A 26,798-nucleotide genomic window follows, 5' to 3' on the forward strand; every position below is an offset into this window, starting at 1 on the left:
AAGGCGACGGGATTCTGTTTTCTGATTTATCGAGAGCTTCTCCTTCTTCTTTGCTGGTGCAACGAATATTGTTGGATTGAATGCAAGTTGATTGTTTGGCGAATGTTGTGTGTACTGATAGCAGAATCCTTCAACCTCACGCACACAGTTTGCAAAATGGTCGACAAAAGTAAAGGTAAATTTAACAAAACAAATAATTATGGTCGCTGTGTATCAAACGTTGGTATAACAAATGGGCAAGAGCAACTCAAGACACTTTGTTGCAGCAGACTTAATAAACGAAAAAACTAGACCTCACGCACACAACCTCAAACACTTTTTCACTAGCGTCCAACACAATAAAAACAATTTTCGCGCAGAGTCAACCAATTCGAATCCGAAGACTGGGATAGAATAAATTACGATTCAAGCTATTTGCTGTTGTATGCTGTTGTACACACGCCAAAGATATGGGTTGCTTTTTGGCAATGTGTAAACATTATTATGCATTTTTACTACGGTTTATGGCGTGTCGCTGGGATTATCGTTGGCTTGGATTACTTGTAGCTGTACGGAAAACGACTGCTAAGAAGCATAATAGCATCACCACCGTTGATGAAAGTTTTCTAGAAACCGAACCACAGCACAACTACCATCTTCCTGCAAGGTTTTGATCACACAGCAAATGATGTTGCTGTACAAAGAGTTTTAACCTATCCCTACACTGAGAAACAATGAAGTGTGCCCAGCTGTGTGCGTGAAGCCGTGTCGCAACCCTGGATATTTGTTGGTGTGTGTCGGTGTATTTTCTATCAACACCCTATTTTTCTTTTCGCCGTTGTTATTGCCCTTTTTTGCACGATATACAGCTATGGCAACACGGCGCAGTATTACAAATAATTGTTCAAATAAGAAGATTTTTCTGAGATTAGTTGGGAGATTTCATTTTACGGAAAGTTAAAAGTTATTAGTTATAAATATTGATGTTGTCAAATGAAGGGCGTATGCTTCATAATACGATAAGTATGACCAAAAAAATAGAAATTTTACCTTGCAAGTTTTGTTGAGCCATCAGCAAGTTGAGGAAATGTTTATATGACATCAAATAAGGAAAAAAATAATTGTAACAAGCATACAGTTTCAATAATCAATGACCCACTTCCAACTTTCCAATACAAGCCAAAAGCAAACAAATGAACAAATAGCAGGTTTTGTTGTTGTTTCTCTTGCAACCATGCGATACAATAATGCTATCGATAAAAAGCCTCACAACAAAAAGTCTCCAGACTAAATAAGATAGATACGAAACGATCCATCCGTCTACACTTTATCTTAGATGATTCAACCATGTATACATACTTTTAATCTATTTTATGTAAAATAAAAATTAATTATAGTGACATCAAAAAAGATTTATCAATCTATGAACCGAAAGAAAATACCTTCCTTTGTCATATAACGGATTTTTTTTAAATTTATTTAAATGTTTTCTTTCTAAGCTTGATTCTTGAGCATGCTTGAGCTTTTTTCTAGCTCGATTCGCTCAATAAATTAAGTGTAGATAAGGAAATCGACACTGTGACTTTGAAGTGTAAACGAATTTGCACCAGGATTCGACTTACGCGAAAATCAAAGACATGCGAATTTTTCCCAGGTTATAACGGTCCGCTATCTCGAGGACTGCCTGTATTGTTATATTTAAAATCTCTTCAACTTCAAACACGTTGTTGAACCCCAAACACGAAGAAAGTTCAAGAATCCTGCATAACATAAGATTCAATATTGGTTTTGTGGTCACGTTATAAGCTATTCGATTCAATTTCTCGATACGGACATGAGACTTAAACTTATTCGGTCTTCAAACGAGTCATGATTCGAATTATTTGTTACGGCAGCGTTTGTCAGGTAGATGGATAAATCACATTTTGGAATGAACACTAAAAGCAGAAAATTTGGACTCAACAGAAACTTAGTTTATTATCTGTTTATTCTATGCCATAATAAAAGATAAGTACTGTAAAAAGGACTTGAAGGTTTCTAACGTTCTGTTCAATTTTCCCTTTGCTGTTAAGTGTTATAACTTCTTCAACATTTGAATAAAAACAAAGAATAACCATTGTAAAAGTCGGGCGCGATTGCTTCTTGTTTTAGATTAGCTAAAATTGTCAGAATGTTATCCATTTATGATTTTGAGAATACAGTATGTTTTTAAATAGTTACAATAAAACACACATTTATATACAATTATCAGATATCAATTTACTTGTACATATAAGCATGCAAACTGTTGAAATTTAAACATGACTTATGTACACATCCATTTACAATTATCTTTCATCTAAGTGTTTATGAGCAGGAACGTACAATCATACCTGGATGACGGACAACCAACTCTATCTTTGATTAAATACCCTGGGTTTGAGTGTTCGTTCGAAGAAAGTGCCTTGTTGTTACGTCGATCGGTTTGTGATCATGTAGCACATTTTAAATGAACTATTGTTTATGCTCGGTCTCTCGGTCTAATTTCTTCCCAAACCTGAACTAGTTTCCAGAGCTATATTAAAAAATAAAACAATAAAAAATTGTACGCGAATTGCAAACACTTGTGAGACAGGGTGCTCTATATGCAGGTCCCTGATGGCATTTGAACAATATCGCCTACTTCGAATTTGGCTAGGTAGTATTAGATTGACAACGATGATTTCATGATGCATCTATTATATACATATTCCTCTGTGAATATTCAAATGACTGAAAACGATCTTCGATCGATTGAACATGCATTTAACAGTGATTTTACATGTAGCAATGTTGTTTTACGATGGGAATCAACAGTCTGTTATCTGTTTCAAGACCATTAACGACTCAACCCAAAATGTTTCATCCAAACGCAATATATTTTCTGCTCTTAAATGCTCAACCGCAAATTGTAATTGTTAAAACAACGTAACTACTAAATCGAAATTCTAACCACCAGTTTAATTTGTAAAAAAGAAAAGCGATAAGTGATCATTTTTACTTTAACATAACCCACTTCTATTATTGCTTTTCTGACCTTAAATAAACAAACGAAAATAATACCAGGGTTCTGTGCGGTGTATCATTATTTGCAGGCAGTCCCCGAGATAGGCGGTTACTCTTATATGCGGATTCGGAGATACGTATTCTTTCTAAAAGTCGCCTGATTCGCTGAATAAATTAAGCGCAGAGAAGGAAGTCGAAACGAAATTACACTAGGATTCGACATACGCGGAAATTTGAGATATGCGGATTTTTCACGGCTTATAACGGTCCGCTATAATTGCGTATCTCGGCAACTGCCTGTAATACGTAGTTACGGTGTGCCTTGTTCTCCGACAGCATTCCATAGAACTTGGCCTGCATATGCCTGCCATTGCTGGCTTCTTCTTCCTTATCAGCACAACAACCTCAAGAGGTATAGGCTTGTCATTCCTGGCTTTCTGTGATTAATTGTACCACGTAGCAGGATAGTCAGTCCTTGCTACGGAGGATTGACCTGGATGGGATTTTGGTCCGGCCCCCGTTCGTGTGACGACCGGCGCCGCTATCATCATGCCACCAGTCCGCCCCTCAGCATCAAACTTTTAAAAAACAAAAAATTGGTTCATTGGCATCTTCCTACACGTTTTCTTGTGGATAATTTCTACTGTTAGATATTTCCAATAGGTTGTGCTTCAAAAAACAATTGATAGTAAGTATTAATCTGTAAATGTAGGCAGTGCGTGTAAGTGTACTGCATTTTTTGCAACTTTCGACCTTTTTGTCACATTAAAGCATACTTCCATACAACACTTCATCAAATCAATCTGATTGATTTAGTTCAAATTTGTATTTTTCTTTTTTTCTCTATGCTGACAATTTTTTTCATTCTTACAGAATACATCTAAGTATGAATTAACGTCTCAAACGAATGGCCTTATTTTTTATTCTCTATACATTAACGTCTCCTACGCGAACTTTCTTTCGCCTGATAGCTTTTCTCGTGCAACATACAATTAAAGGTTTTTATTTTTGTTTTTTGAATCATTTTTTCGCACTAGTGTTTGATTCAGAATTATTTTCAGACAAATAATCCTGCTAACTACGACGCAGTAGTCTAAACAATTTCAATTGAAAACAAAAACATTTGCGCGACCAGCAGCTCATTTTTGTGCTGCGTCCAATATAAAACGCTCTACAGTCAATACCCGAGATACGCGGATATTGGGTTCCAGAGAAATTCATGTATCTCAAATTTTCGCGTTACTCAAGTTTCCTTTAATACATCGTCTATATGTTGTATGAAGGGATCGAATACTTATTTCCACGTTACCAAGCTAAATATTTTGTTTTTTATTACCAAGCATCCAAATTTGATATTACTACGTTTATTGCGAGAATTATAGCAAATTTTTAACAAAGATAATGTTTTAAATAATAAAATGTAACGTGTTAGCATTAGCAATACGGCTCGGCCGTTCTACTTGAACAAAAATGTAACTTATTCTGAGATTTTTTGTAAATTGCAAACTGGACAGTGAATTCCACATACAAAACTACACGAAATGTCAAATTTATAAAATCCGCGTAACTCTGGTAAAGACTGTATTTAAAATATACGTTTCTTTAGATATGCGCAACACGGTAGCGATTTATCCATCATTGTATTAGGTAAACCAATCCGTCCATGCGCACAAATTATCTTTTACCTCGGATGCCATAACAATGGCGCGCTTTGACAAGAATTTTTCAAACTATGAATTTTTTAGAGGCTTCACCCAATCTGTGCTATATCGTATCGTTTGCTAGAGACATAGATTCTCCTGTTTCGTGCTTATGCTCATTTTCAAACATCGTTCAGAAGAACAATAATTTTAAAATTAATTTCTCCCTAAAAACATATTAAAAGCTATGCATAAGGTTCTATTTGGGGTCGGTTGAATAGGAAAATCATTATAATGGATAGTAATCGGGGGTAGTCAAATAAGGTTCCTGTTAGGACGTTGTGGAAAGTTTATGGGACGGTGTGATGCTTGCAAGCATCGATGTCGTCAGGATATGGCTATGTATAAAAGGTATAAGCGATGATGATCGTGAGGTGGAGGGGATGGAAAATGTGGCTTACAGCTAGCTACACTACTACTGCGACTGACATTTTTTCTTTTGTTACACTAACTTTACTCTATGTATAATTTCTTATGTTCTGGTTTACGATAATTACAATTTGTTAGGTTTTATAAATGATTCCTTCTCCTTTTCCGGCGGGGATGTGTAGATTTACGATACGGGGTACCATGATCCAAAGCATAAAGCTACATTCCTTCATTTATTTCTACCCAGCTCCAGAACAAAAAGCCATGCTATAAATCGCGTGGCGGAGACGTTCCCTTACTTTGCCATATTTGTTGATCAACATAAAACATTCATTTTTTGCACTCCAACAGGAGTATGACAAACACACATGCGTGCACGAACTCCTCACCACAGGTTAGGAGACTCTTTTATGACTTATTACAATCACACAAAAATGTGTATTTAACACCATTGTTCCTCAACCGTCACAACGCGTATTGTTTCTCTCTGACAAAGCATAGATTCTTTATTTATTCCATTTTTAAATAAACAGCTTACAATACCACCAAATGTGACATTGAATCTAGTGCTGATATTAACAAAGCAAAACTACAAAATCTTACTGTGGGATGATCAAAACTGAATTAACTCTCACTGTTTTCCCTTCCTTCCTGTGTTTTCTTTGAATATTTTTAACTAATCATTTCGAAAATGCAGCAGAGGCAATTTGTGTTTCCTTCGGGGTACCTCAACACATATGCAGCACTTTACTATGGCTACTGACATTCCCAAACAAAAAAGTTAGCAGTTGTAATAAGTGGTAAAATAAGGTCGCTGAGAATATTTAAAAACCTTGTTGAAACATATTCACAGGGGAGAAAACGCGTGTCTTTTAGGAAACCATTATAATTCGTGTTGTAAACAATAAGATCAACGACGTTATGTAGGTTCTTTTGGTCTTCTATTATGTTGAAATCAATTCAATTACCAATGATTTTTTGTAATTTATATGAAATTCATGAAGAATATGTTGGAATTGTAAAAAAATCTAAATTAAACACATTTGCTAAAACATTCAACCATAATACAAAGGTCTACAAGTTTTACATAATGTTGTATTTTCAAGAAACCTTTCAGGGTATTTATTGCATTGTTAAATTATCAAAAAGCAAATAAGCTGCAACCATCGTTTGCAGGGAAGTATTTAAAACTTATTTCGAAAGTGAATGTGAGTTGGTGTCGCCTCAACGTAAATCAGGTAGCATACCAGACTTGTGTACATCCTATCATACGCTCTGATAAATTTCCTCATTTCCATGCTTTTACCGTCTAATGTGAAATATAGTGGAACTCTCATAGGTTCCATATCGTGTGCATTGAAAGTTAAACATATATGTATAAATGATAAACAGTAATGAGCTTCACTGAACCGAAAGAAAAAACCTGACAACGTGTTTTTTCTCGCCAAAATACGTCCAAAAGTTAAATCACTTTAGAAAATTTTCTTTTAGATACAAGAGAGTTACATCTTTTGACGCTTGCTGCCCGGTTCATAATCATCACTTTCGTATTCGAGCTGCTCATCTTCTTCATAAACTTCTTGTTGTTGATGCTCAGCGCTTGCGTATGCCGTGTACTGGTTCTGGTACGAAGACTGTTGAGAACCTGCGAATGACAATATAATAAAATATGAAAAATAAAATCAATCCCATACAGTAGCGTTATACTTCATACCATCATGATTATTCGCGGAGTACCCACTATTATTTTGTCCAGGAGAACCAGGGGCCGACATTAGTAATTCCTCGTTAATTGGTGAACCTTCACGCGAGTTGTCGGTATAGCTTGGCGAAACCGGTGCCGAACGAGGCATGCCGAATGGCGATCGGAAGCACTGCGAACCACGTTGGCGTCGTTTTCTGTAGCTTTGATCGATGAGCTTCAGTTCGCTTGAAGGATCTATCCTCCAAAAGCTACCTTTACCTGGTTCATCTTGTGATCGCGGTACTTTAATAAAGTATCTGTATAGCATGACAAAGACATACATAAATTATTCATAAATCCACCAGCTTATGCAGCCAATTTGTAAATTGTCGGCGAGTTATTATTGCCGAAATAACAATGAAGTTTCAACACAAACAAATTCAAATGTTGTAACATATTAATAAATGTGCGAGTGCGTTATGTTAGAGTGCGACGGTTAAGGGATTTAAAAGTTGCTTTTGATCGAATGTTCACCGAAGCTTCGAAGCATTATTGTGGTGAGGCTAAATATATCAGAAAAATAATAACACGACAGAGAGCCGTTATAATTATAATACATAATAAATTAAATAAGACTAATGACAAGACTACAGTTTTTCTAAGCAGTCGACAAAGCTTTCCGACGCACAAGGCTTAAAATAACTTAAATAAATAACGAAATAATTTAAATACTGGTTCGTTTTGTGCTAGAAACCAGCACGCTATGACCGTGCACGACATGACCTCATAAGCTAGAATGTAATCAAAGCCATTGTAATCAATACGTTTCATACTTTGCCACAATATAACTATTCATCATATGATAATCTTTGCTTGCTGTTTAGTCCACAATCACGCGATAAGAAATGTGAAACTGTTCAATGTTCTTAAATACGTTCACATTTGATAGGAGCAACAGATTTTACAAATTTTTTGCCATGAGCGAACAATAATATTAAACCTGTCTTCAACATTGACCAAGCAAAACGTTGGTATAGTGAAAACAATCCCTATAATTGCGATGGCACCTTGCAACTAAGTCTAGTAAGAACAGTTCTTAATCATATGCAATTGAATATCGTAATCTAAGTTTAGTTTATCGGAAGTTTAACAATAGGACCAATTTATTTGGTCATACACTCTGCCGTTTATAAACATTATCATATAATAACTATCTGCTTAGCAGAAATTTATTTGGCATTATTGTATAATAACAAAACGCCCTATTAATTGTCTTTCTGTAAAAACTGCAATAGCAAAACAAAATAACTGTATTTAACTTCCAGGTATAATTTCATACGAACGTGGTACTATACTTCTGTTTGCGTCGAGCGCAATATTGATACTGAAAACTGATCATCCTCACATATGACGCTAGATCAGGGATTTCAAAAATTTTCAGCCCGCGGACCATATTGGCTGAGATTACCTTAGCTGGAGCCACTCGTGCTAGCGAAGGGCTAAATTGAAGTTTTTGTAAATTTATGTATTTTAATCTAATCGGATTATAACTTCTGTCCGTTTTTGTCATGAATACCATTCCTTGTTCATATTTTTTTACTACAACCTTATAGATGTCGCTCATTCATATCTGGATTTTCTTGCTTTATATACCTACCCTCAGCTGGATAATCAGTTCTTAGAGGGGAAAGGTCCTACACTACAATAGAGTACAACACTTAATAGGTGTATGTAATTTTTTGTAGTTGAGTTATACTTGAGTTAACAAAATTATTTGTAACGGAAATTGGAAATTGGTGTGCCACCTTAAGTAATTCATTCTCTAACTCACTAAAACATGTTGAGATAACTCAACTTGAAATTATTAACTTGATAACTTGAGATAAGATAACTTGAGATTATTATAATTTTACACTTATTTTTTCAGATGGTCATTCAAATTATTGGAAATTAAACCTGACCAACAATTTCAAAAAAGACAAAATGTGTTTCTAATTACTCACAGCTTCACAGTGGGCTCTGAACAACAACGTGTTTAGAATTTGACTATAGGAAAAGTGAAGGCACTTTTGACGCAAAGCAGTGGTGGTTCCTTTCCCTAAAAGTGAATCTTTTTTTAACATTATTTTCCGTGAAAAGAAGTTAGATTTTATCAGACTCCATAAATCTGTTCCTCTTTTTCTAAGCTGCACACTGCAAATGTGACACTTACATCCTCAATTTCTGTTCTATTCTGTTATGTTCTGTTTCTGTTCTGTGTTTGAAATACTATAAGATTATACTCAAATTTTCAGCTCACACTATCATCATCATATACACATAGACATTATCATATACTTTAAACCTATAAGAATCTAATCTTGCTTTGCAGGACAATGAAGTCTATAAGTAGTAGCATCTGATTAATCAGTGCTATAGAAACGGTTTTAATTTCATCTTGTGTTAAATTATGACTCGTTTTCTCGAGTCTTAAGATCAATGCACTTGTCTTATTATCGCCCTTTTCTTTGGCTTTCAATCGCTCTCAAACAAATGTTAAATCTCAATTAGCTACTTTTACTAGGTTACTAGTTCTTATTACAATATGAAGTGCGTAAGTAAATTTGTAAACTTCCACAACAAAATTAGGCGCATATTTCTATAACACATAATAACGAACCTCAGAAATAAAATTTAATCTTTTCTGCTAAATATCTCAAGCAATCAACGACTTGCAATCAAAAACAAATAAAAAAAAGAAATGTAAAAACATTAATGTAAGAACATTAATATAGTTTCACATAAAAATGTAAGCAAACGTTCAAACATCTTATGGATGCTTAGATGAGTTACAATATCCGCTTTACTGCAGTACATTTACACGATGAACGAATTACCTCGAGATATAGCGTAAATTGTTAATTAATGTTTCGTCAAAAGAGAATTTTAGCTCATGTACGTATCAATATCAACTCTCAGGCAATCTTTAATTGAATTCGCACTTATGCCATTAAAAAAGCAGATATTTGGTGCAATAACTACTTATTTGATTGAATACGTTACGTTCAAACGCAAATGCGTTCTACTTAAAGGAAGGATTAAACATTTATATACAAAGCTCATAATCGCGGTTAATATTGCAATGTCCGAGATTTGGCTCTTTGCCCATATTTTTAAAAGATTTGTCTTACTCTCGTCAACGTGGATCTGTGTCCGTTGACCTCATAACGAATCAGCGATAGTAGGAATGCAATCCAACACGCAATAAACTCTTATTGTATAACTTTTTCATCTTTCTGATATTCGTGTATTGCTAATTCTACGCAAAATGTGGATATTTATGAAACATGTCTGTCCTTTCCATGGGTTTATGCAATAAAAATGTATAATAATGTTGTGTTTTGAACCGAGCGACTACACGAACAGGATAATTTTTGGGCAACAAATTTTGGATAAGTTCCTCAAAATTTCCAATGAAGATAAATAGATAATGGGGTAATTTAACTCATACCTACTTAAAAAAAAACATTCTACATTCATTTAGAGTAAACGGTACATGTTTTAATATGCTTACCGATTCAAGCTCAAATTGTGCCGAATAGAATTCTGCCATCCTTTGTTCGCTCCGGTACGATAGTATGGATAATTTTTCGAAATGAACGAATAAATCCCCGATAGCGTTAGCTGTTTTTCTGGTGATGCCGAGATGGCTTGAACGATCAACTGCGCATAGCTGTATGGTGGCTTATCACTTTCCAATGATTGAGTAGCCGGGGCTTGAAATTCCTACGATCAGAAATAAAATCATTTTTTTAGCATGATATGCCAGTTAAGAATATCTAATAAACTACTCACCGAATAATTATTGTTATTATTGTTGCTGACTACGTTAGCGGCGCTGTGCTGATGATGATGGTGGTTACTGTTGTACTGGGCAAATTCGTGCACGTTTTGTCGCGGACTAGTTGGGCAACTGTTAGCAGCACTAATGGTACCCGTTGGAGACGGGTAACCACTACCACCTATAGCATGCATATCGCTTCCTCTTCCTCCACCACCTCCGGCAGTACCACTTCGACCGGACCCACGCGATACATCACCGAGCAAACCAACAGTACCAGCATTACTATGCTCGGAGGGAATTGAAATTTTTAGCGGCGCATAAATCACACTAGAAGATGGTGATTTGCCACCACGATTGTGGTAATGGTGCTGATTGCCACCGCTTCCACCAAGACCCAAAGTATTGTTGTGATTGGCACCACTGCTTGTGCCACCGGTGACGTTCTGTGAAATGCCACCCATCGATGCACCGGATATGGAACCAGCGTGCAACGGAATGCCTCCCATCGGTCCGGTTCCCATTTTAACCGGCGTGTGTTCGTTCAGGTCGACAAGTATGCCATTGTTGGCCTGATCAATTAAGTTTTCAAACTGGATCTTAATATTTGTACTTGGAAAACGGATGCTGCATCTGCAATTGAAACAAGAGAATACGATTATTTAGACTTCAACAAACCAATCGCGGCCATAGAGTTCGCGGCTTGATCGTATCTTACAATTTTGGTAATTTGTACGGTTCACCACTCTTTCGATGAAATACATTGTCGATGAACACACCATTCTTGCTCAAACAGAAAAGTGTAAACTCGTCATTCATATCGTGCTGGATGATGAAGTGCTTTCGGGAAATGAAACTGTTCTTGCCAACGTGGAAGTCCACCTGTGACTTTGACGAGTTACGGCCGACTTCGATCACGTCTTCGCTTATTAGCAGCATGTTGTCTTTGCTGATAAGTCGTCCAATGAAGTTGTGATAATTAGCCGTATTACTACCTGATAAACCTAACCCGCTAGGCTCTCCGCTAGTTGCCGGAGCGGAAGCAGGAACCATTCTAGTAGCAGTTCCAGTTGATCCCATACTGGCAGAGACAGTCGTGGAAGACGAAGATGTCTTGCCAGCACCGTTGCTTAGTTTTGCCGAAGCGGTCGGTAGCGTCGGCGACGGCGAAGACACAGGTGAAGACGTTGACGTGCGTCTTGAGCGATGCGAATTCGCTGTATGGTTGTTGTTTGAGGAGGCTGGTTTTTGATAGGTGGACGAAGTGCCCTGGCTAGCTCCACCTGCCAAATGTTGGGCAACGCTGCTGTTGTTGCTTCCGGAGGAAGAATCATTTGGATCGGTCTGGCTGATTGATTGTTGTGTTTCCTGCTTGACCAACTTCATTTCTCCGTTACCGCGCGGCGGTATACAATCCTGAGTTGCGCTCGACATGATACAAACACTTTTGCACTAGAATCGTTATAGAGGCAACGCACTCAACTTCTCTCAGCACCACTACTTGTCGATGTTGTTGTTGTTACTTAAACAGTACGGTGCAATACAAATAGTCCAGGACGTGCAACCAGTGTTTAGCATCGTCCTTTACACCGTACATACGGAAACTACCTACTAACACTTTAAACCACTATCGGTATAGCACCAATGAGGGATTTCGATAACGTGTGTATTTGCTATTCAGGCGCACTCTCAGTTATACGCGAACAAGAAAGTTATTTGCGAAACGTTAAAATGTCCGAGAACTCTGTTACACCTCATGAAACACATACATCCACACACAAACTCTCTTTTCTTTCTCTATATGGTAATAGGGCAAATGATGACCAACCAGCGCCTTCCTTTTCAGCTGAGTTCAAAAACCAAATCGCTTAAGCAGCAACTGTAATGAGACAAAATAGATGAAAATAGTAAGATTATTCAGTTTAGGTTTCTTTAACAAACGCATATTTTGTCAAATACCATTCAAGTTATACGAAACACATACGTAAGTTTATTTTTTATTTTTTTCTGCGGGTAATACATGACATATTAGGTGGCATAGGATTGAGCAACTTTGGAAATAGGTATTATAGGGTGTTATAGTTTTAGCATGCTAAATTTAAGTTATTTTGAATTATTGTCCATTTACATATATTAATTAATGTAGAATGTTAGCAAAGTTCAGGATTTTCTAAACTTTAGGAGCTTATTGCGCAGTAGATTGCAAAACGTAAACCCAAGCTAACCGTGTCATGCCGCTTACTAAACAACATAGCTATTCAAGGCTGCTACCAGTGCCGCGTATCAATTGTTGACGGTGAAGTATATCCAATTGATTTTGCGTTCCAGTGGAAAAATACATTGATGTGACGCGCATGCGTTTGTAAGAATATACCAACCTAAATTATATTAGAACATAGACACAATTTCCTGCACCATTCACCAAAAAAAAACACGGCGCACCCAGATCTACTTGGTTTATATTCGATGAACGCACTTAACCAAACGTAAAACGTTGCTATTATTAATAATACAAGCACGTTAACTAACTTATACAAAAACAACACTGTAGCGTTTTTATTAATACCCATTCCAAGCTTTGAAAATACCCAATGACCGTACAAACAAATGCCAGTGAAACGTCGCAAGTGGGACCCCGGTCCGCGTTAGCCTTTTGTTTGTCAGAATAAACAACGTGAACGGGTCAAGCATGGTGGATTAACAAAGCACAGAGGTAGGTTTGTCGCTGGTTTTGGTACTAATACATACACATGCAATTTTGAAAATTTCGAGCAGAAAAAAAACCGGATCAAAACAAACACATAAAACAAGCACGAAAGTAGATTTGCTTATTCCGACAAAAAACGAGTTGTATTATAAATTACATTATTTTCCGGCTAGTAAGCTCCTAGAAGTTTACCGTAGGTATGTGAATGGCATCAAAAGGTAATCTTCAAGTTCAACAATATATGCGCTGTTCGAAGTTGAAACACTCGCCTAACGCGATGGCTCGAAGTCAACATGCATCAGCAAAGATTGTTGTATTATTTTCCTGCCTCGAAATCACAGGAGATGGAAACAATTCCTTACTTCATACGCAAAATGGAGCCCACCAATAGATGCATTCGAAACACAGCTGCACCATGTGTTCGTACATTCGTCTCATTCGTACCCTAACATATCATGAAGCCGAAGGTTGCACACAGTAATTCCTATAACATTAAAATACAGATTCATACGCACATACATATACTAATACAAACATACACGAACACATGTTTTGAGACACGTATAATGCTTTTCATGCCTAAATATGTTTTTGCATGACTGCAAAATTTCTTCATCTGTAACTTTCGATCGATCAATAGAAAGACCAAAACCTATCTCCTTTATGGTGTTACACGACAAATGCTTTCATATTACAATTGCTGCAGACTACTCGATATCATGCTTGATGTTTCAACAATCCTCCTCAATTCAAGACCTATTTTGCTTATTTTTCTAATTTTTTTTTTTTTTTTTTTTTTTTTTTTGTTTCGTTAGAACGGCCTGGCCGTATCGACTTATTTTACCACGTAGCAGGATAGTCAGTCCTTGCTACGGGAGATTGATCCGGATGGGATTTTGGTCCGGTCCGTTCGTGTGAAGACCGGCTCCGCTACCATCATGCCACCGGGCCGCCCCATTTTTTTTTTTTTTTTTTTTTTTTTTCTAATTTGCTTTCATAAGAATTCTATCTTGACCCTAGCTGATGGTTTTGTTAATACATCAGTTAGCAACGATTCCAAAGAATAGCAGATAATTATGATCATTTCATAGATAATTAGATCTTTTACAAAATTAATCCAAGCTCCAGGGTATTCTACAACTTTAACTTCTTTTTGTTGTACGTGGGGTTAACCAGGAATCCGTGCAATGCATAAAGTAGCGATCGAAGAGAAGACTGAAAAGACGGATTTTGTTTTTTAAATTTAAGGGAAGAAAATATTGGAATAACAGCTACTAGCTGGACTAAGGACTTCAAGCTAGATTTTGTTTTGCATTAGAACAGCCAAGGCCGTATAGACTTATGATAATACCATGTGGCCGGATAACTACGGAGAAACGGATCATCGAGATAGAATTTTTTCTCGGTCCTGTCGTCGTGTTACGATCAGTAAGCGGATTCAAGAATAGGGATATAAAATGAAATTTTTGACGATTAAATTACGTCAAAACTTAACACATTTTTTTCTTCGTTAGAACGGCCAGGCCGTATCGATTTATTTTACCACGTAGCCGGATAGTCAGACCTTGCTACGGGGGATTGGTCCGAATAGGATTTTTTCCAGTCCGTTCGTGTGAAGACCGGCGCCGCTACTGTCGTGCCACTAGACCGCCCTTACCACACAAATATTTATCATTATTATTTTTTTCTTCAAATTCCTAATAATGAGCAAAAACGAATAAGCAAAAGCGTGAAATATACAGTGAAACGTAAAACCCTTTACTGTAGCGCAAGAACTGGATATGGAAACGAGTGCCCAATTTAGTGAAAGCCAATTCTGCCAGACTTATTTACGCATGTGCCCGAGTAAACAATAGGAAAGTACCAGCAATTTTTCAGCTATCCTCAACAAACTAGAATAAAGTAGTTGGACGCTATTTTGCAGTCAACAATTTTAATTACCCGTACTTGAGCATTGGTTCTTATTTTATTTTAGATTGAAGCTCAATGAGGAGTTCTTCTTGCAACAGCACATTTATGTTCCCTCCATTTTGAAAAAGAAGGAGGATTCATGCCTTAACTTTTAAAATGTCGTTAAATCTTATGTTGGAATCCTCGTGAAACATTTCTAAGTGTGAGCAATATGTTTGTATATCGCTCACAATTCCTTACGTTTCTAGTTTTTTTAAATACACTAGTTTAGATTTGAACGCAGAAATAGCTGCTCTAGTTTTTATGATGTTCTTTTTTTCTCTTTGCAAATTAATTTCGTTAAATTTGGAATACAGATCTGCAAAAATGCTACGTCACATTCCCGTTTTGAAGGGAATTCCCTTTTTCCAGGTTATTCCTGGATAAAAAAAAACAACTCGACCGCATGATTACATAATACACTACGATTTGTCGCACAATTAATGTATTTTATTAATACGTTAAAATCTAAGCTGTTTTAGTTCTGCTTTCCGTTTCACCGACACCAACAATGCTAGAGGCACCGGTACATGGGAATGGTCTATTACCTTTGTCACTGTACTGTATGTTTTAAAAATTGTTCAATTTTCAACTATGCTTGATCGAAAATTGCAATCACAAGAACTATCAATTCATCAATTCAATTCAATATAAGAAATTATTGAGAATTCTATGACAATATGCTTCTGAAAAAGAAATTCGTCCATCGGTAAATTATTCGAAGCTCATCGCCCACTCAATATTTCCAAGAGCCCACTTGTGGACGGTAGGAACCACTTCGGGAATAATATTTGTATCGGTGCACCAAAGGGCAAAGAGAAACAAACAAACGCTACAAAACCAACAGTGCTAATCCATGTGTGTCTCATATGCAATCTGAGCCAGCCGAAATACTTGCGCACGATCTATTAGATACCATCTGTTTCTACACCTAAACCGACACATACAAGACTGCAAGCTCGAAAGCAGCAAAATCAAAATTTGGTTCCGAATCTCCCTGATGCATACCGCGAAAGGTTTTGATTTGGCACAATTTGATTGAGATTCAAGAATCTGTTGATTCTTTAACCTGAGTGAATGAAATTGAATCTCTGCTTCAAAGATTAATGCATCATCCAAAATGTATGACTTCCACCTTTGAGCGTGTCCGTCAGCATGTACCAGGTGTACATGTACAAGTTGAAAATGTCCGGTTGGAGTATTTGTTATTTTTGCCCGGTTAATGTTCATTGGATCAGTTTGACAGATATTTCATATTTTTCGTTTGACATTAGGTTGACATCGAAGTGTCTTATATTTGATATTGATTTCCGTGAACAACGAAGTACCGTGATCATAACGCAGTATTGCAAGAGCTATTGGATGCAGACCCTAGTCAAATTCAAATAAAGTTGGCGGAATGAATGTGACGAAAGTTGGCAAGATTCATGGGCTTGTAAAATGGGTTCCCCATGAATTGACCGAAAGACAGTTGGAGCATCGACCAGTTGTTTGTGAAATGTATCTTTAACTGTTCCAGAGAGAGTGTTATTTTTGCAGCGATTAGCTACTGGTGATGAGAAGTGTTTTTTTTTTGTGAATCCTAATCGTAAAAAATCATGGCTTTCTCCTGATGAAGCCGCCCCATCCGCAACAAACCAAGACCAAAAGGGAGTGGTGTACCACGAACTATTAAAACCGGGTGAAATGGTAAATACCACTAGTCACCAACAACGAATAGTGAATTGAACAAAAACTTCAACTGGAAGATTCAATCACACCCGCCTGACTCCTTAGACCTGGCCCTTTCAGATTATCACCTGTTTGCTTCTATGGGCCATGCACTTTCAGAGCAACGCTTCTGCGAAAATGAAGATGTCCAAAAATGGGTCGGTGAATGGTTTTCATCGACGCCCAAACAGTTTTAATGGAATGGGATTCACAACAATAAGCACAATATGCTGTACGGGTACTACAGTGAAAAATAAAAAATTTGAAATTTTCCCGGAAACCGCTTTTCCCGTCAAAGTACTGGAACTTTTTAATTTATACACGTGGTAGATCCCTTGTAAATTTAGCTTGTATAATATTCATCGGATTATACTTCATTTATACTATCGTACTAGTGTTGTAGTAATGTCCGATGCCGTTGTTATATCATGTGCTGCCATTCAAGTCTGCAACTATACACAGTTTGACAGCAGTTCAAATATTCATGAATATGTACAGGTTGTTCTATCATCCAATCCCTGTATTTCCAGATCTGTTAAGATAGATCTTTCTATTCTTAGTTTTCCCACCTGGGCCCATAATCTGTTAGAAAGGACTAAATCAGTCTCGTTTATAAATAGGAGACGAATTTATGAATGAATTGCACAGAGGAATTAACCGGCAATTATTATTATTATTACGCAGCAATTCAAAAATGTGCCAAATGTTTTAACTTTTAGTTTTGGGTCCGTTCACTCTTTAAGTCAGAGCAAACTTATGCTTGAAAGTATCTGATACATGGCTAGCATCACAAATGTGTTTACAATATTTTATTATACTTTACCCCAAAGACCAATCACTAAAAACTAAACAGCCGCGATAAATGCCTTGCATTGTATTATTATATTATATTCAATATATAAATATATAAATATATTTAATATAAATTATATTAAATAAAAATAAATTTCGCATACACGTTATTAAACGCCGGCACATTTAAAATCGCTTGCGTGGTCGAAAAAGGCAAACCGCTGCGTGCTTGAAGCTAGTGATGCCATGCAATAATGTGATCGGTGTGTGTTTTGTTTGGTAGTGATGATGCCAGCAATTCGGAATTCCAAAATAAATTATATGCTCAGCTCAATTTTATTTTTCAATGCTGCCGGCCTCGCACATGCACAAACACAAACACATCCTTTTCATAAATAAACATACCCACACACAAACAGTATAAACGATGTTCCAAATCAGTGAATCTTTTGCTTTTAATTTCTTCTTCACTCGTTCCTCATAGTTCTACCATTTCATTCCATTTTTTCTTGTTGTACGAAAACAGAATTGAATGTAACAATGTTGGAAAACTTTAACAGACTTCATATATAATAACATATATATTGTATAAACACATACTTTATACAATAAAATGTTTCAATTCGCAGCTTCTTTACAATGGTGTTACAGCTTGTTTAGCAACGTTTTACATATACATGTCTAGTCTCAAACCGCTCAGTTCACAAAGCAACACGACAGCAAACGTCCAAGGCATTTGGCACCGATCTCTTGAACGTATCCCGGGTGCTATTACGCACGCAATATGCTTTCAATTTTTGCCCATGATTCTACGTAATAGTGTGCGTGCAACTTACGTTTGAGTGTGTATTGGTGTAGCTTCTTAATGCGTTCTCCAGTATTGTAAAATATAGTTTTTCGCTGTAGGTTGATTGTTGTTATTTGTTCCGGTATTCATAGAAATATTTGCTGAACCACTTTTGAGTAGTAAAATGCTGACAAACGAAAGCGTTAAAGGCCACTTAAATTTTATTTTTTCACGTGAACAAAACTCGTACCAATACTTTGACAGGAGTAATATCACAAAAGCACTACAGAAAACAGCATGGTAACAAAAGTACACTTTTCTTTACTGCTGCTTATACATTTCCACTATTCGACAGGCGTCACTCTGCATATGTTAATCTGCTTTTATATTTTCTACTCAAAAGGCACTGAGGAACCAAACACGAAAAAAATACCACGAACTGGAGCGCACTTATGTCATCAGAAGCGTTCACAGCAACCGACAAGCAAAGAATACGTACGACTCAGCACACACAACCCGACTGGCAAGCACACTGACACAAAATACCGAGATGGTATACGCACTGCTGTCGTGCCGCAAACACAGCGAAACCCGATGTTGGGGTGATACTTGAAAAACTGCTCGATTTGTTTACACCAAGGAATGATATATGCTTGAGCAAGTGTAGTTCGGTTTTAACTCAACGAATGAATACTTGCAATCTAAATCAAAAAGATCCCCAAAGTTTATTTATTTATTTAATTGGTAATTATGGTCAACAAACATGCCGGGGCCCCATGGTGCAGATTTTTATAAAAGCCATTTTGAGAAAATTGATTACTTTCGAAATAATTGAATCCATCCATTCTACCCAGTTTTATATTCATAATTTAAAATTAATTTTATCGAAAGTGTAGCTAACACCGGTCACTCAGGCAGTCACATTTTCCGTTCTTCTACAGAATATGTGGATACCGGTTCTATTTTCTACTACCGGTATATATTTCTACCGCATGTTCTAAAACATGTTTGCGTAGAATAAGATTGTTTGCGCAGTATTTATTAGGCGATACTGGACAATACCAGGTTCAACGTTTTCGATGAAGCAAAATTAAAACTGATAGATAAATCGAAGTAATATCTTATGCACCTTTATTATATCATTATTATTAATTGAATTGTCAAAAAAAACATTTCAAACAACAGAAAGTAAGTTTAGAAAAAAACAAAAAAAAATCATCCTACAAAAGTAAGGAAATAGTCAAAACACATAAGAAATTGCTTGAAAATATGGATTTAAATACTTGCATATGTATGCGTACGCGCGAACACGTATGTGCAACTGTTTGAACAAACCGGTGCGAAATGAAAATAGAAAAATGAAACAAAGAAATTGCAAAAAAGCCTTCCTCGTCACGTAACACATTTATACGCCGTGTTTATAATTCAAGCAATTGTAATTGGGCAATGTGTGTGTATGTGTGTAAGTGTATTTGATCTCACGACGCACTGCCCCCAGGCCACGGATAACAAATGGTACTATTTTTGTTTGTTTATATTTTTCCTATCCGCTCCACGGCAGCAAAGTCCGTACACAACTACATACAACCACACGGTCGCCAATTTTCACACACAGCAACATGAATACGTGATGGCGCGTGCGAAGGAAAAGGCAAATTTTCCCTATATTCACGGCACGTGGAAAAGAAACGAGCTCAGTGTGGGAATGGAATAAACAATAACTGTATGAGCTCATGCACGCACAAAGCAGCTACAAACCAATGTAACCAATCTTGTGGTATATTCGCACATTTGACACATCTCTGCATACTTTCAAAAGAATTTGTTCAGGTGGGCTGGCAAATATAACCACTATTCCACACCACACATTTGTTGTTTTTTTCAATGTCATACAGAGATCTGCTCCAAAATACAAATGTACGAACATACGCAAGCGCGGACACAAACACTATCACACAAACATACACCAATATGCGCAACTAGAGATCTTTGATTAGCACGATTTTCATCGAATCAGATACGAATGTAAGTTGAGGAACGATACAACTTCTTTGAAATATTTCTAATGAAACGTTCCTTTTCTTATAACCTAAACAAACAATTAGTTCATCAGTTAAACTAAATAAATCAAACTAACCACCATGCTTTCCGTTTACTCACACAACCATACACTCATATATGTAATACACACATATATGTATATAAGCATATCATTTTAATACTTTTTCGACGAAATCGACACAAATGTTCAATTTGTATTATTCTCCGGATTTGTAGAACGGATACCTATTCGATTTGATTTTCAATTGTTTAAAATCACTTACACCTCACCGGCATTTTTAGAAGAAGTTGCGGATGTCAAAAAAACAACAAAATTATTGCTTTCCACAGTTGAGAAAGTATTATATCCAGGAACATGAAGGGAACGAGGATGTTGCTTGGAAACAACGTATATTTATAGCAATCAAGATACACACCTGGGGTCAGTGATGCTTGATCGAAGAGGAGAAAAGCACACCGAAACAGCGGCTACTAGGCCCTAACATCTAATTGTTGATCGATGAGGGAAAAGTTGCTTCCATAACACACTGGACTATCATCGACCCGAGCATATTTTTGTTTATGCACGATCACAACTTACTACACCGTCACGGAATAATGTATGCACGCTTGTATTATAATACAAATTGTATAATACATCAGAGTTCCAGCGTCAACTAATTCTTAACACCAAAATTTACGAGTCCCCTGAAAATGGTCTTGCAAAACCTAAGCCAGCAAAGCTATGTGTAAAACGCGCACCACGCGGTTGCCAGACACGGAAGGAAAGAAAAACAATTGACAACCCGTAGAACTCAACACTTCACTCGCGTTAAAAGTGTATGCGTTCGCGCGTGTATGTATAGGTGAACGATTGCAGGGTACGGGAATCACAAGCCATACATAATCCAACAACTGTAAGCTGTGACTTGTTTTCAACGCTGCTTTCGTTACCGTACTGTTGCCAAGGGGTTATGTGTTATCCCCACTCCCGACAATCGTTATGTTATTGCCCACGAACCAATTGCATCAGAACTACCAAATGTTCGTTGATTTGTGCACACACTTGTTCTACCAGTAGCGGTTCTTGAAAACGCTGTAGCGTTTTTAACCGGTAAAGTACTAGGCGGGTATAGTGTAAACGCGCACGGTTGCTGCGCTAGTATGTTACAGGTATTTGTTTCGTTCATTCTATCCGATACTAAGTGTAGGTGTATATTAACTAGCTAATCAATCTATTTCTATTTGATTGTACTGCAAAAGTCGTCATATTGGAAGAAATAAATAAATAAATAAATCTATTTCTTCTAGTTTAGAACAAAAACTCCATCCAACTACACACGGCAATGTTCCTATTTCATAAATATATTAATGTTTCGTTTCATTCGTTTAATCATCTGAGTTACTTTCTTCCCTAACATTCAAAATACTAAATCACGAAATATGCAAAACGTTTTTGATCACTTTCTGCCCAATCCATCCCATCCCCTGCTATTAGAACACAAGGAACACACAAACAAATATTTCATAGAATGTGTTAATTGACGTATTCCATTGTTGGCAAAACGCACACTATTACAAATATGGACCCAACACACCAAGTGCGACCGGGTTGTCAGATTTTTCTATCTAAATTCTTTACAGGGTTTTCAGGTCAGTTCATGTTGAGAGATATAATTCCTTGTTCGAGAGATGCATTTCTCTTTTTGTGATGCATTTTGGTTCCGTTGGAATGAAGTTCCGTTCCTTTTACATGATTTTCAACACATGTCATTCAGACTGCGCGGATGTTCCCCGTTCCGCGGAAGAGTACAATTCGAGTGTGCTCCAAACGCACTGTGTTCAAATGTAAAGTCATTCTTTATAGTTCGCGGTATTCCAGCAATGGGGCAGCCAGATCATTCTATAAGTTAGAAAGCTTTCAGCCTGAATTTGTTACAAAAATCAAGTACCGGACTGTATCACTCTGATCAAATTCGTAAAGGACATAACATTTTCACATACAGAATGACATTAGGGATTATTCTTGCGAAACCACAATAAGAGAAAAATCGAAGTCAACATTAAGTTTAATTCATTTTAAACAAACTATAAATCTGATTATTGCAAATATATAAAAAACTAGATCAATAATCCTTTTTTTGGAGTTTTCATAACGAAATGTTATTTTACAATTTTGGCCTACGGCAAACATGGTTTAATCTGGTTCAGACCGCAAAATGCTTTGATTGAATATTTGTTGTGGAGCTGACCGAACCTTTTGATTGCAAAAACCATCTAATCCTTTTTTCTTAGGCTTAACTTGACTTGTCATTGTTATGGGGAGCTGTAAGCGCATAAGCCTGGAATCGTTAAAACGCATACAATAAAACTGACTAAGAGTAAGATTCCGACCAATATACGAATGAAATTTTGCCTTACATTCAAAGGAGGATCCATTCCATTCCAGTTAACATACGAACAGTAAATAAAAACAATATGATTTCTCTTATTGAAATACGTCCTACCACCACACCGGTTTAGAACCGAGTATAGTTATTTTCCATATTCTTTTCCAAATGCACTGCATTCCTAACATTGAGATCTTTTCTTACAATGGTCCAGTAAAGTACAATATAAGCAGAAATATCTGGTCGTAATTGAATATTGTCTTATACGTACAGGGAATCGGCTCGCAGTTCACATAACATTTACTACAGAAGAATACTATGCATGCAATTATCTTCAATTGACTTCCAAAAAAATTCATCAATCTTCGGTATGATCTAATAACAAAATTTGTTCAAAACTAGGTATGAGTATTTACAATAGAAGCAGTATTCATCGACGGTAACAACCTCCTATAACTCAGATCGATTCAACCGATCCAAACATGATGTCTAGTAGATTCAATGAAACAGTAATCACTGTTTCGAAGTACACATGGTTGAAAATATGGATGCAATTATAAGTAAGTGTCGAACCAAGTTGACATTGAAAGCGACGCTGTTAAGATTAACAGCGACAATGTTGACTTGGACCAAGAAACGCATTAAGTTCATTATCGGTTGGTTTCTGGTTAGATTTTACTAATTGAAATAGATAATACGCGGGAAGTTGTTTTGGAATAATAACAATAACAGCAATGCGTACTAAATTCGTGATTCTACATTTTTTTCTACCAATTACCATTCTTGAAATTAGGTGTACGTTCATTAAAATTCGTGCTCACCTTTTTGCATCTCGATACTTTTTCGTGTTTATATCTTGAAGTTAAATACTTTCCCGTGCTCTGCAAAACCAGTGTGCAATGCCATCGGCTACAGATACCAATTCACATTGTAGCATTACAAAAAACCCGTCATGGCCTACAGACACCCAAAGCGTTTACAGCGTCTTCTAAGCGTATGAGGCATTTCATGCTTAGCGTTTACAAAAAAAGTCACTAAAGATATGTTACAATATCATCTGAGAAGCACTGTAACATACACATGTTTTTTTCGTCTAAAGCAACCTGTAACCTAACCACCGTAATGTCACATAACCTGCGTGGCTTTGCTACTACATATTATTCCTCGCAAGCACACCTATGGGTAAAATATTACCGCCTGGCCTGAAATATTAGGAGAACTTCCAATATAAACAGTTTTGAATACTAGCAAATAGAAACAGAATATAACATTTGGTGCAACATAAAATGTTTACTAAATGCAAGAATATTCTTCGATATGTAATATAACCTAGCCAACATTGGACCGCCAACAGAGCCAACATAAAAAGAAATAATGTAAACAACTTAATTTTAAGGTTATGTTGCGTTTCCTAAACTTCATTATTATCTGCACTTTTCTACCGCTCTTATTTTCATGCACTGTGTAGTTTCTCTTCACGACCATGTTGATTTTGTTTAAAATGAGCTCAAAAACTCTGAAACTTAGTTCATCTATGTTCTTTTAATCTACCTCAGCGTAAAGCATTCGCCATACCGGGAATCTTGTGTGAAAGTGCGCATCGGTAGCCGCCGAAAATACACAGCAGCATATATGTCCTTGGTGATTTACAAAACCTTTGAAGGTACTTCACAATTATACTGTTCGCACTTTGATTACACTGTAAAACTGACGCTTCCTGCCATTTGTTGATAGTTGAACCAAATTTCGAATAAACCTCTTCAGCACAGTCACAAATTGTTTCTAATGCAACATTGGCCGTGCATTCACTTTAAGCAATGTGCCTATTTTGCGATGGTAAATCGTGACGAGGCTTGTGTCCGAATCGTGCTTGTATGTGTATCGCGTAGTCGCATATTGAACACATTGTTTACTGGTGTGAGTTTTGTGACCTCATCATTCGATGCGAAGGCGCGCTAGCGAGTCGTTTCAACCACTGCGACCATTTGCAAGGGTGTGTATGTGCGGTTTGCAATGATGTGCGTTGTAGCGAGCACACAGCGGCAACATGATTGAAATAAAACGCCATCTTTGTTTTCTCATGTTTCCGCGATATTTTCCCGCATCATTGAAAGTCGGGTAATAAATGTGTAACACTTTTCACAACACAAACACAAAGTTTTGCAACAGTGTTTATAATTAATTTCAACCTACTACAATTAAATATACATCATCAAACAAAATTATTAGTTCTGATCGTTTGAAAAAATACATTCGGCGCTTCACGACTACAACTATTGTCCCTACCTTTAAGAAATTAGAAATTCTCACAAGTGAGTAATGTATGAACATCAATATATAACAATTCAACACTTACCACTTTTACGTATACGCCAGAATAAAAGGTGCAGCTGTATGTAGCTTTTGTGAATACCGAACGCCGGACCAACTAAACTCTGTTACCCTGTTCCTTTCACACCGCACTGCGAATCGAATATGACAAGATTAATGAAGATGATACTTTTGTTTGCTCCGCTAGAATAATTAAACTAGAAACTCACAAGGGCTTTATAGGTAAGTTAGGTTTTGTTTGACCCTATAACGACCCTTATTTTATGTATCAGAAAAATATAAACAATATGACTATAGTCTGATACGGTGGTCCAGCTTTTCTACCTTTTCTACTGTGTTTCTAGGCCTTAACCAATCAATTCACAGCAAATCGCGGCAGTAAGGACCGGCAGCTCAAGCCATGTGCCCCATACTTTCGTAATGTTTTGTTTAACTCGAAGCAGAATAATCAAATCACGAAATAGTTGCTTTACGATGATGTTGGAAAGTTTGAAAGTGCGGCTACTATTGACTACCAACACAGAAATAACAATTTTTCAAGCGTAATGCCAATAGATATACGTATAGGTACAGTTTATTCCCAAGATAGGCAAAATATGAGATAGGCGGTTCCGTAAATACGCAGAATGTCTATTTGACAAAACGTCAATCTACCAGTTATCCCCAAGGTCTATCGAGTATGAGATATCCAAAGTGAATATGAAGGCTGTGTATGGTTCCGCCATTTTGAATTTCATTTGACGTTTGGTCGCCCGTGTTAGACGCATGATCTATCCACCCACATATGGTTTGGTATGGTATTAGTGACACTTCCTCCATGCGACTAGTATGCTTGTCTACTAAATCGTATGGTTTCACTTTGTGCCTGGTCGATAAAGGTTTCCTACGTTTTGATTGTTTTGCCATATCCAAAAGAAAATAGTAAATGGTGTAAAAGGGATTCTACACGAAATTGTATTCTACTTTGATTTCATTTACACTTGCTGGGCACCGGTACAATCCATTGACCATTAGTTTGGTCCTCCTCGGAGATGAAACAGAATTCCACGTCGGAACGGAGCTTAAAAGATAACCGGAACGCAACTTCCTGTCGAAGATTTAGCAACAGCTGATTTGGTATGGGCATACCACCGCTTTTGTAATACGTTTATGCGAGGCTCGATTCATCCTGTTGCTTTGTTGCTATTTTTCTTGGATTTTGTTTGTTCCTTTGCTATTTTTCTCCTTCTGTCCTACCCAGCTAGATTTTTTTGTTACATTTTGTCTTAGGTGGCTTTGCAACATATTCGTATCTTGGTGAACATTTTGTTTCATATATTCTACCTATAGCGTTCTGGTTAAAAAAATGGTGTTAAATATTGTATGATCATTGTATATTGAGCGAAACATTTTCCACTATTGTTTTTTTTTTTAAATTCAGTGATACAGTTAACATTCCCCCATTGTATTCAGTACCGTGTGTGTCAAGCTATAAAAATAGCTGCTTTACAATTATTTAAGGCTCAATAAGGCAAT

General features: G+C 36.8%; 1 protein-coding gene across 6 annotated transcripts; it reads right to left on the bottom strand.

The window, feature by feature from the left end:
* Positions 1 to 3,990: 3,990 nt before the first annotated feature.
* LOC128307468 (forkhead box protein K2-like) lies at positions 3,991 to 25,731 on the bottom strand. 6 transcript variants are annotated; one of them, XM_053045335.1, is made up of 8 exons: positions 25,493 to 25,731; positions 25,309 to 25,414; positions 18,572 to 18,709; positions 11,295 to 12,455; positions 10,591 to 11,209; positions 10,310 to 10,521; positions 6,787 to 7,073; positions 3,991 to 6,717 (listed from the first exon to the last, which is right to left on the bottom strand). In XM_053045335.1, the coding sequence occupies exons 4-8, from the start codon at positions 12,008 to 12,010 to the stop codon at positions 6,575 to 6,577; spliced, it is 1,977 nt and encodes a 658-aa protein (XP_052901295.1). In that variant the 5' UTR covers positions 12,011 to 12,455; positions 18,572 to 18,709; positions 25,309 to 25,414; positions 25,493 to 25,731; the 3' UTR covers positions 3,991 to 6,574. The 6 variants fall into 6 exon arrangements, with proteins under 6 accessions (XP_052901295.1, XP_052901296.1, XP_052901294.1 ...); XM_053045336.1 differs by lacking the exon at positions 18,572 to 18,709; XM_053045334.1 differs by lacking the exons at positions 25,309 to 25,414; positions 25,493 to 25,731 and adding an exon at positions 24,528 to 24,629 and having other exon boundaries at positions 18,572 to 18,805.
* Between the last annotated feature and the right edge of the window lie 1,067 nt (positions 25,732 to 26,798).

Source organism: Anopheles moucheti, chromosome X (assembly GCF_943734755.1).
Source record: "Anopheles moucheti chromosome X, idAnoMoucSN_F20_07, whole genome shotgun sequence".
Classification (NCBI taxonomy): Eukaryota; Metazoa; Arthropoda; class Insecta; order Diptera; family Culicidae; genus Anopheles; species Anopheles moucheti.

Coding starts and splice junctions, on each gene's coding strand:
- LOC128307468 (XM_053045336.1), bottom strand. CDS start 12,010: ATGTCGAGCGCAACTCAGGATTGTATACCGCCGCGCGGTAACGGAGAA. Junction 11,210..11,294: donor CCGTACAAATTACCAAAATT/GTAAGATACGAT, acceptor TTTCAATTGCAG/ATGCAGCATCCGTTTTCCAA. Junction 10,522..10,590: donor ATAATAACAATAATTATTCG/GTGAGTAGTTTA, acceptor TTCTGATCGTAG/GAATTTCAAGCCCCGGCTAC.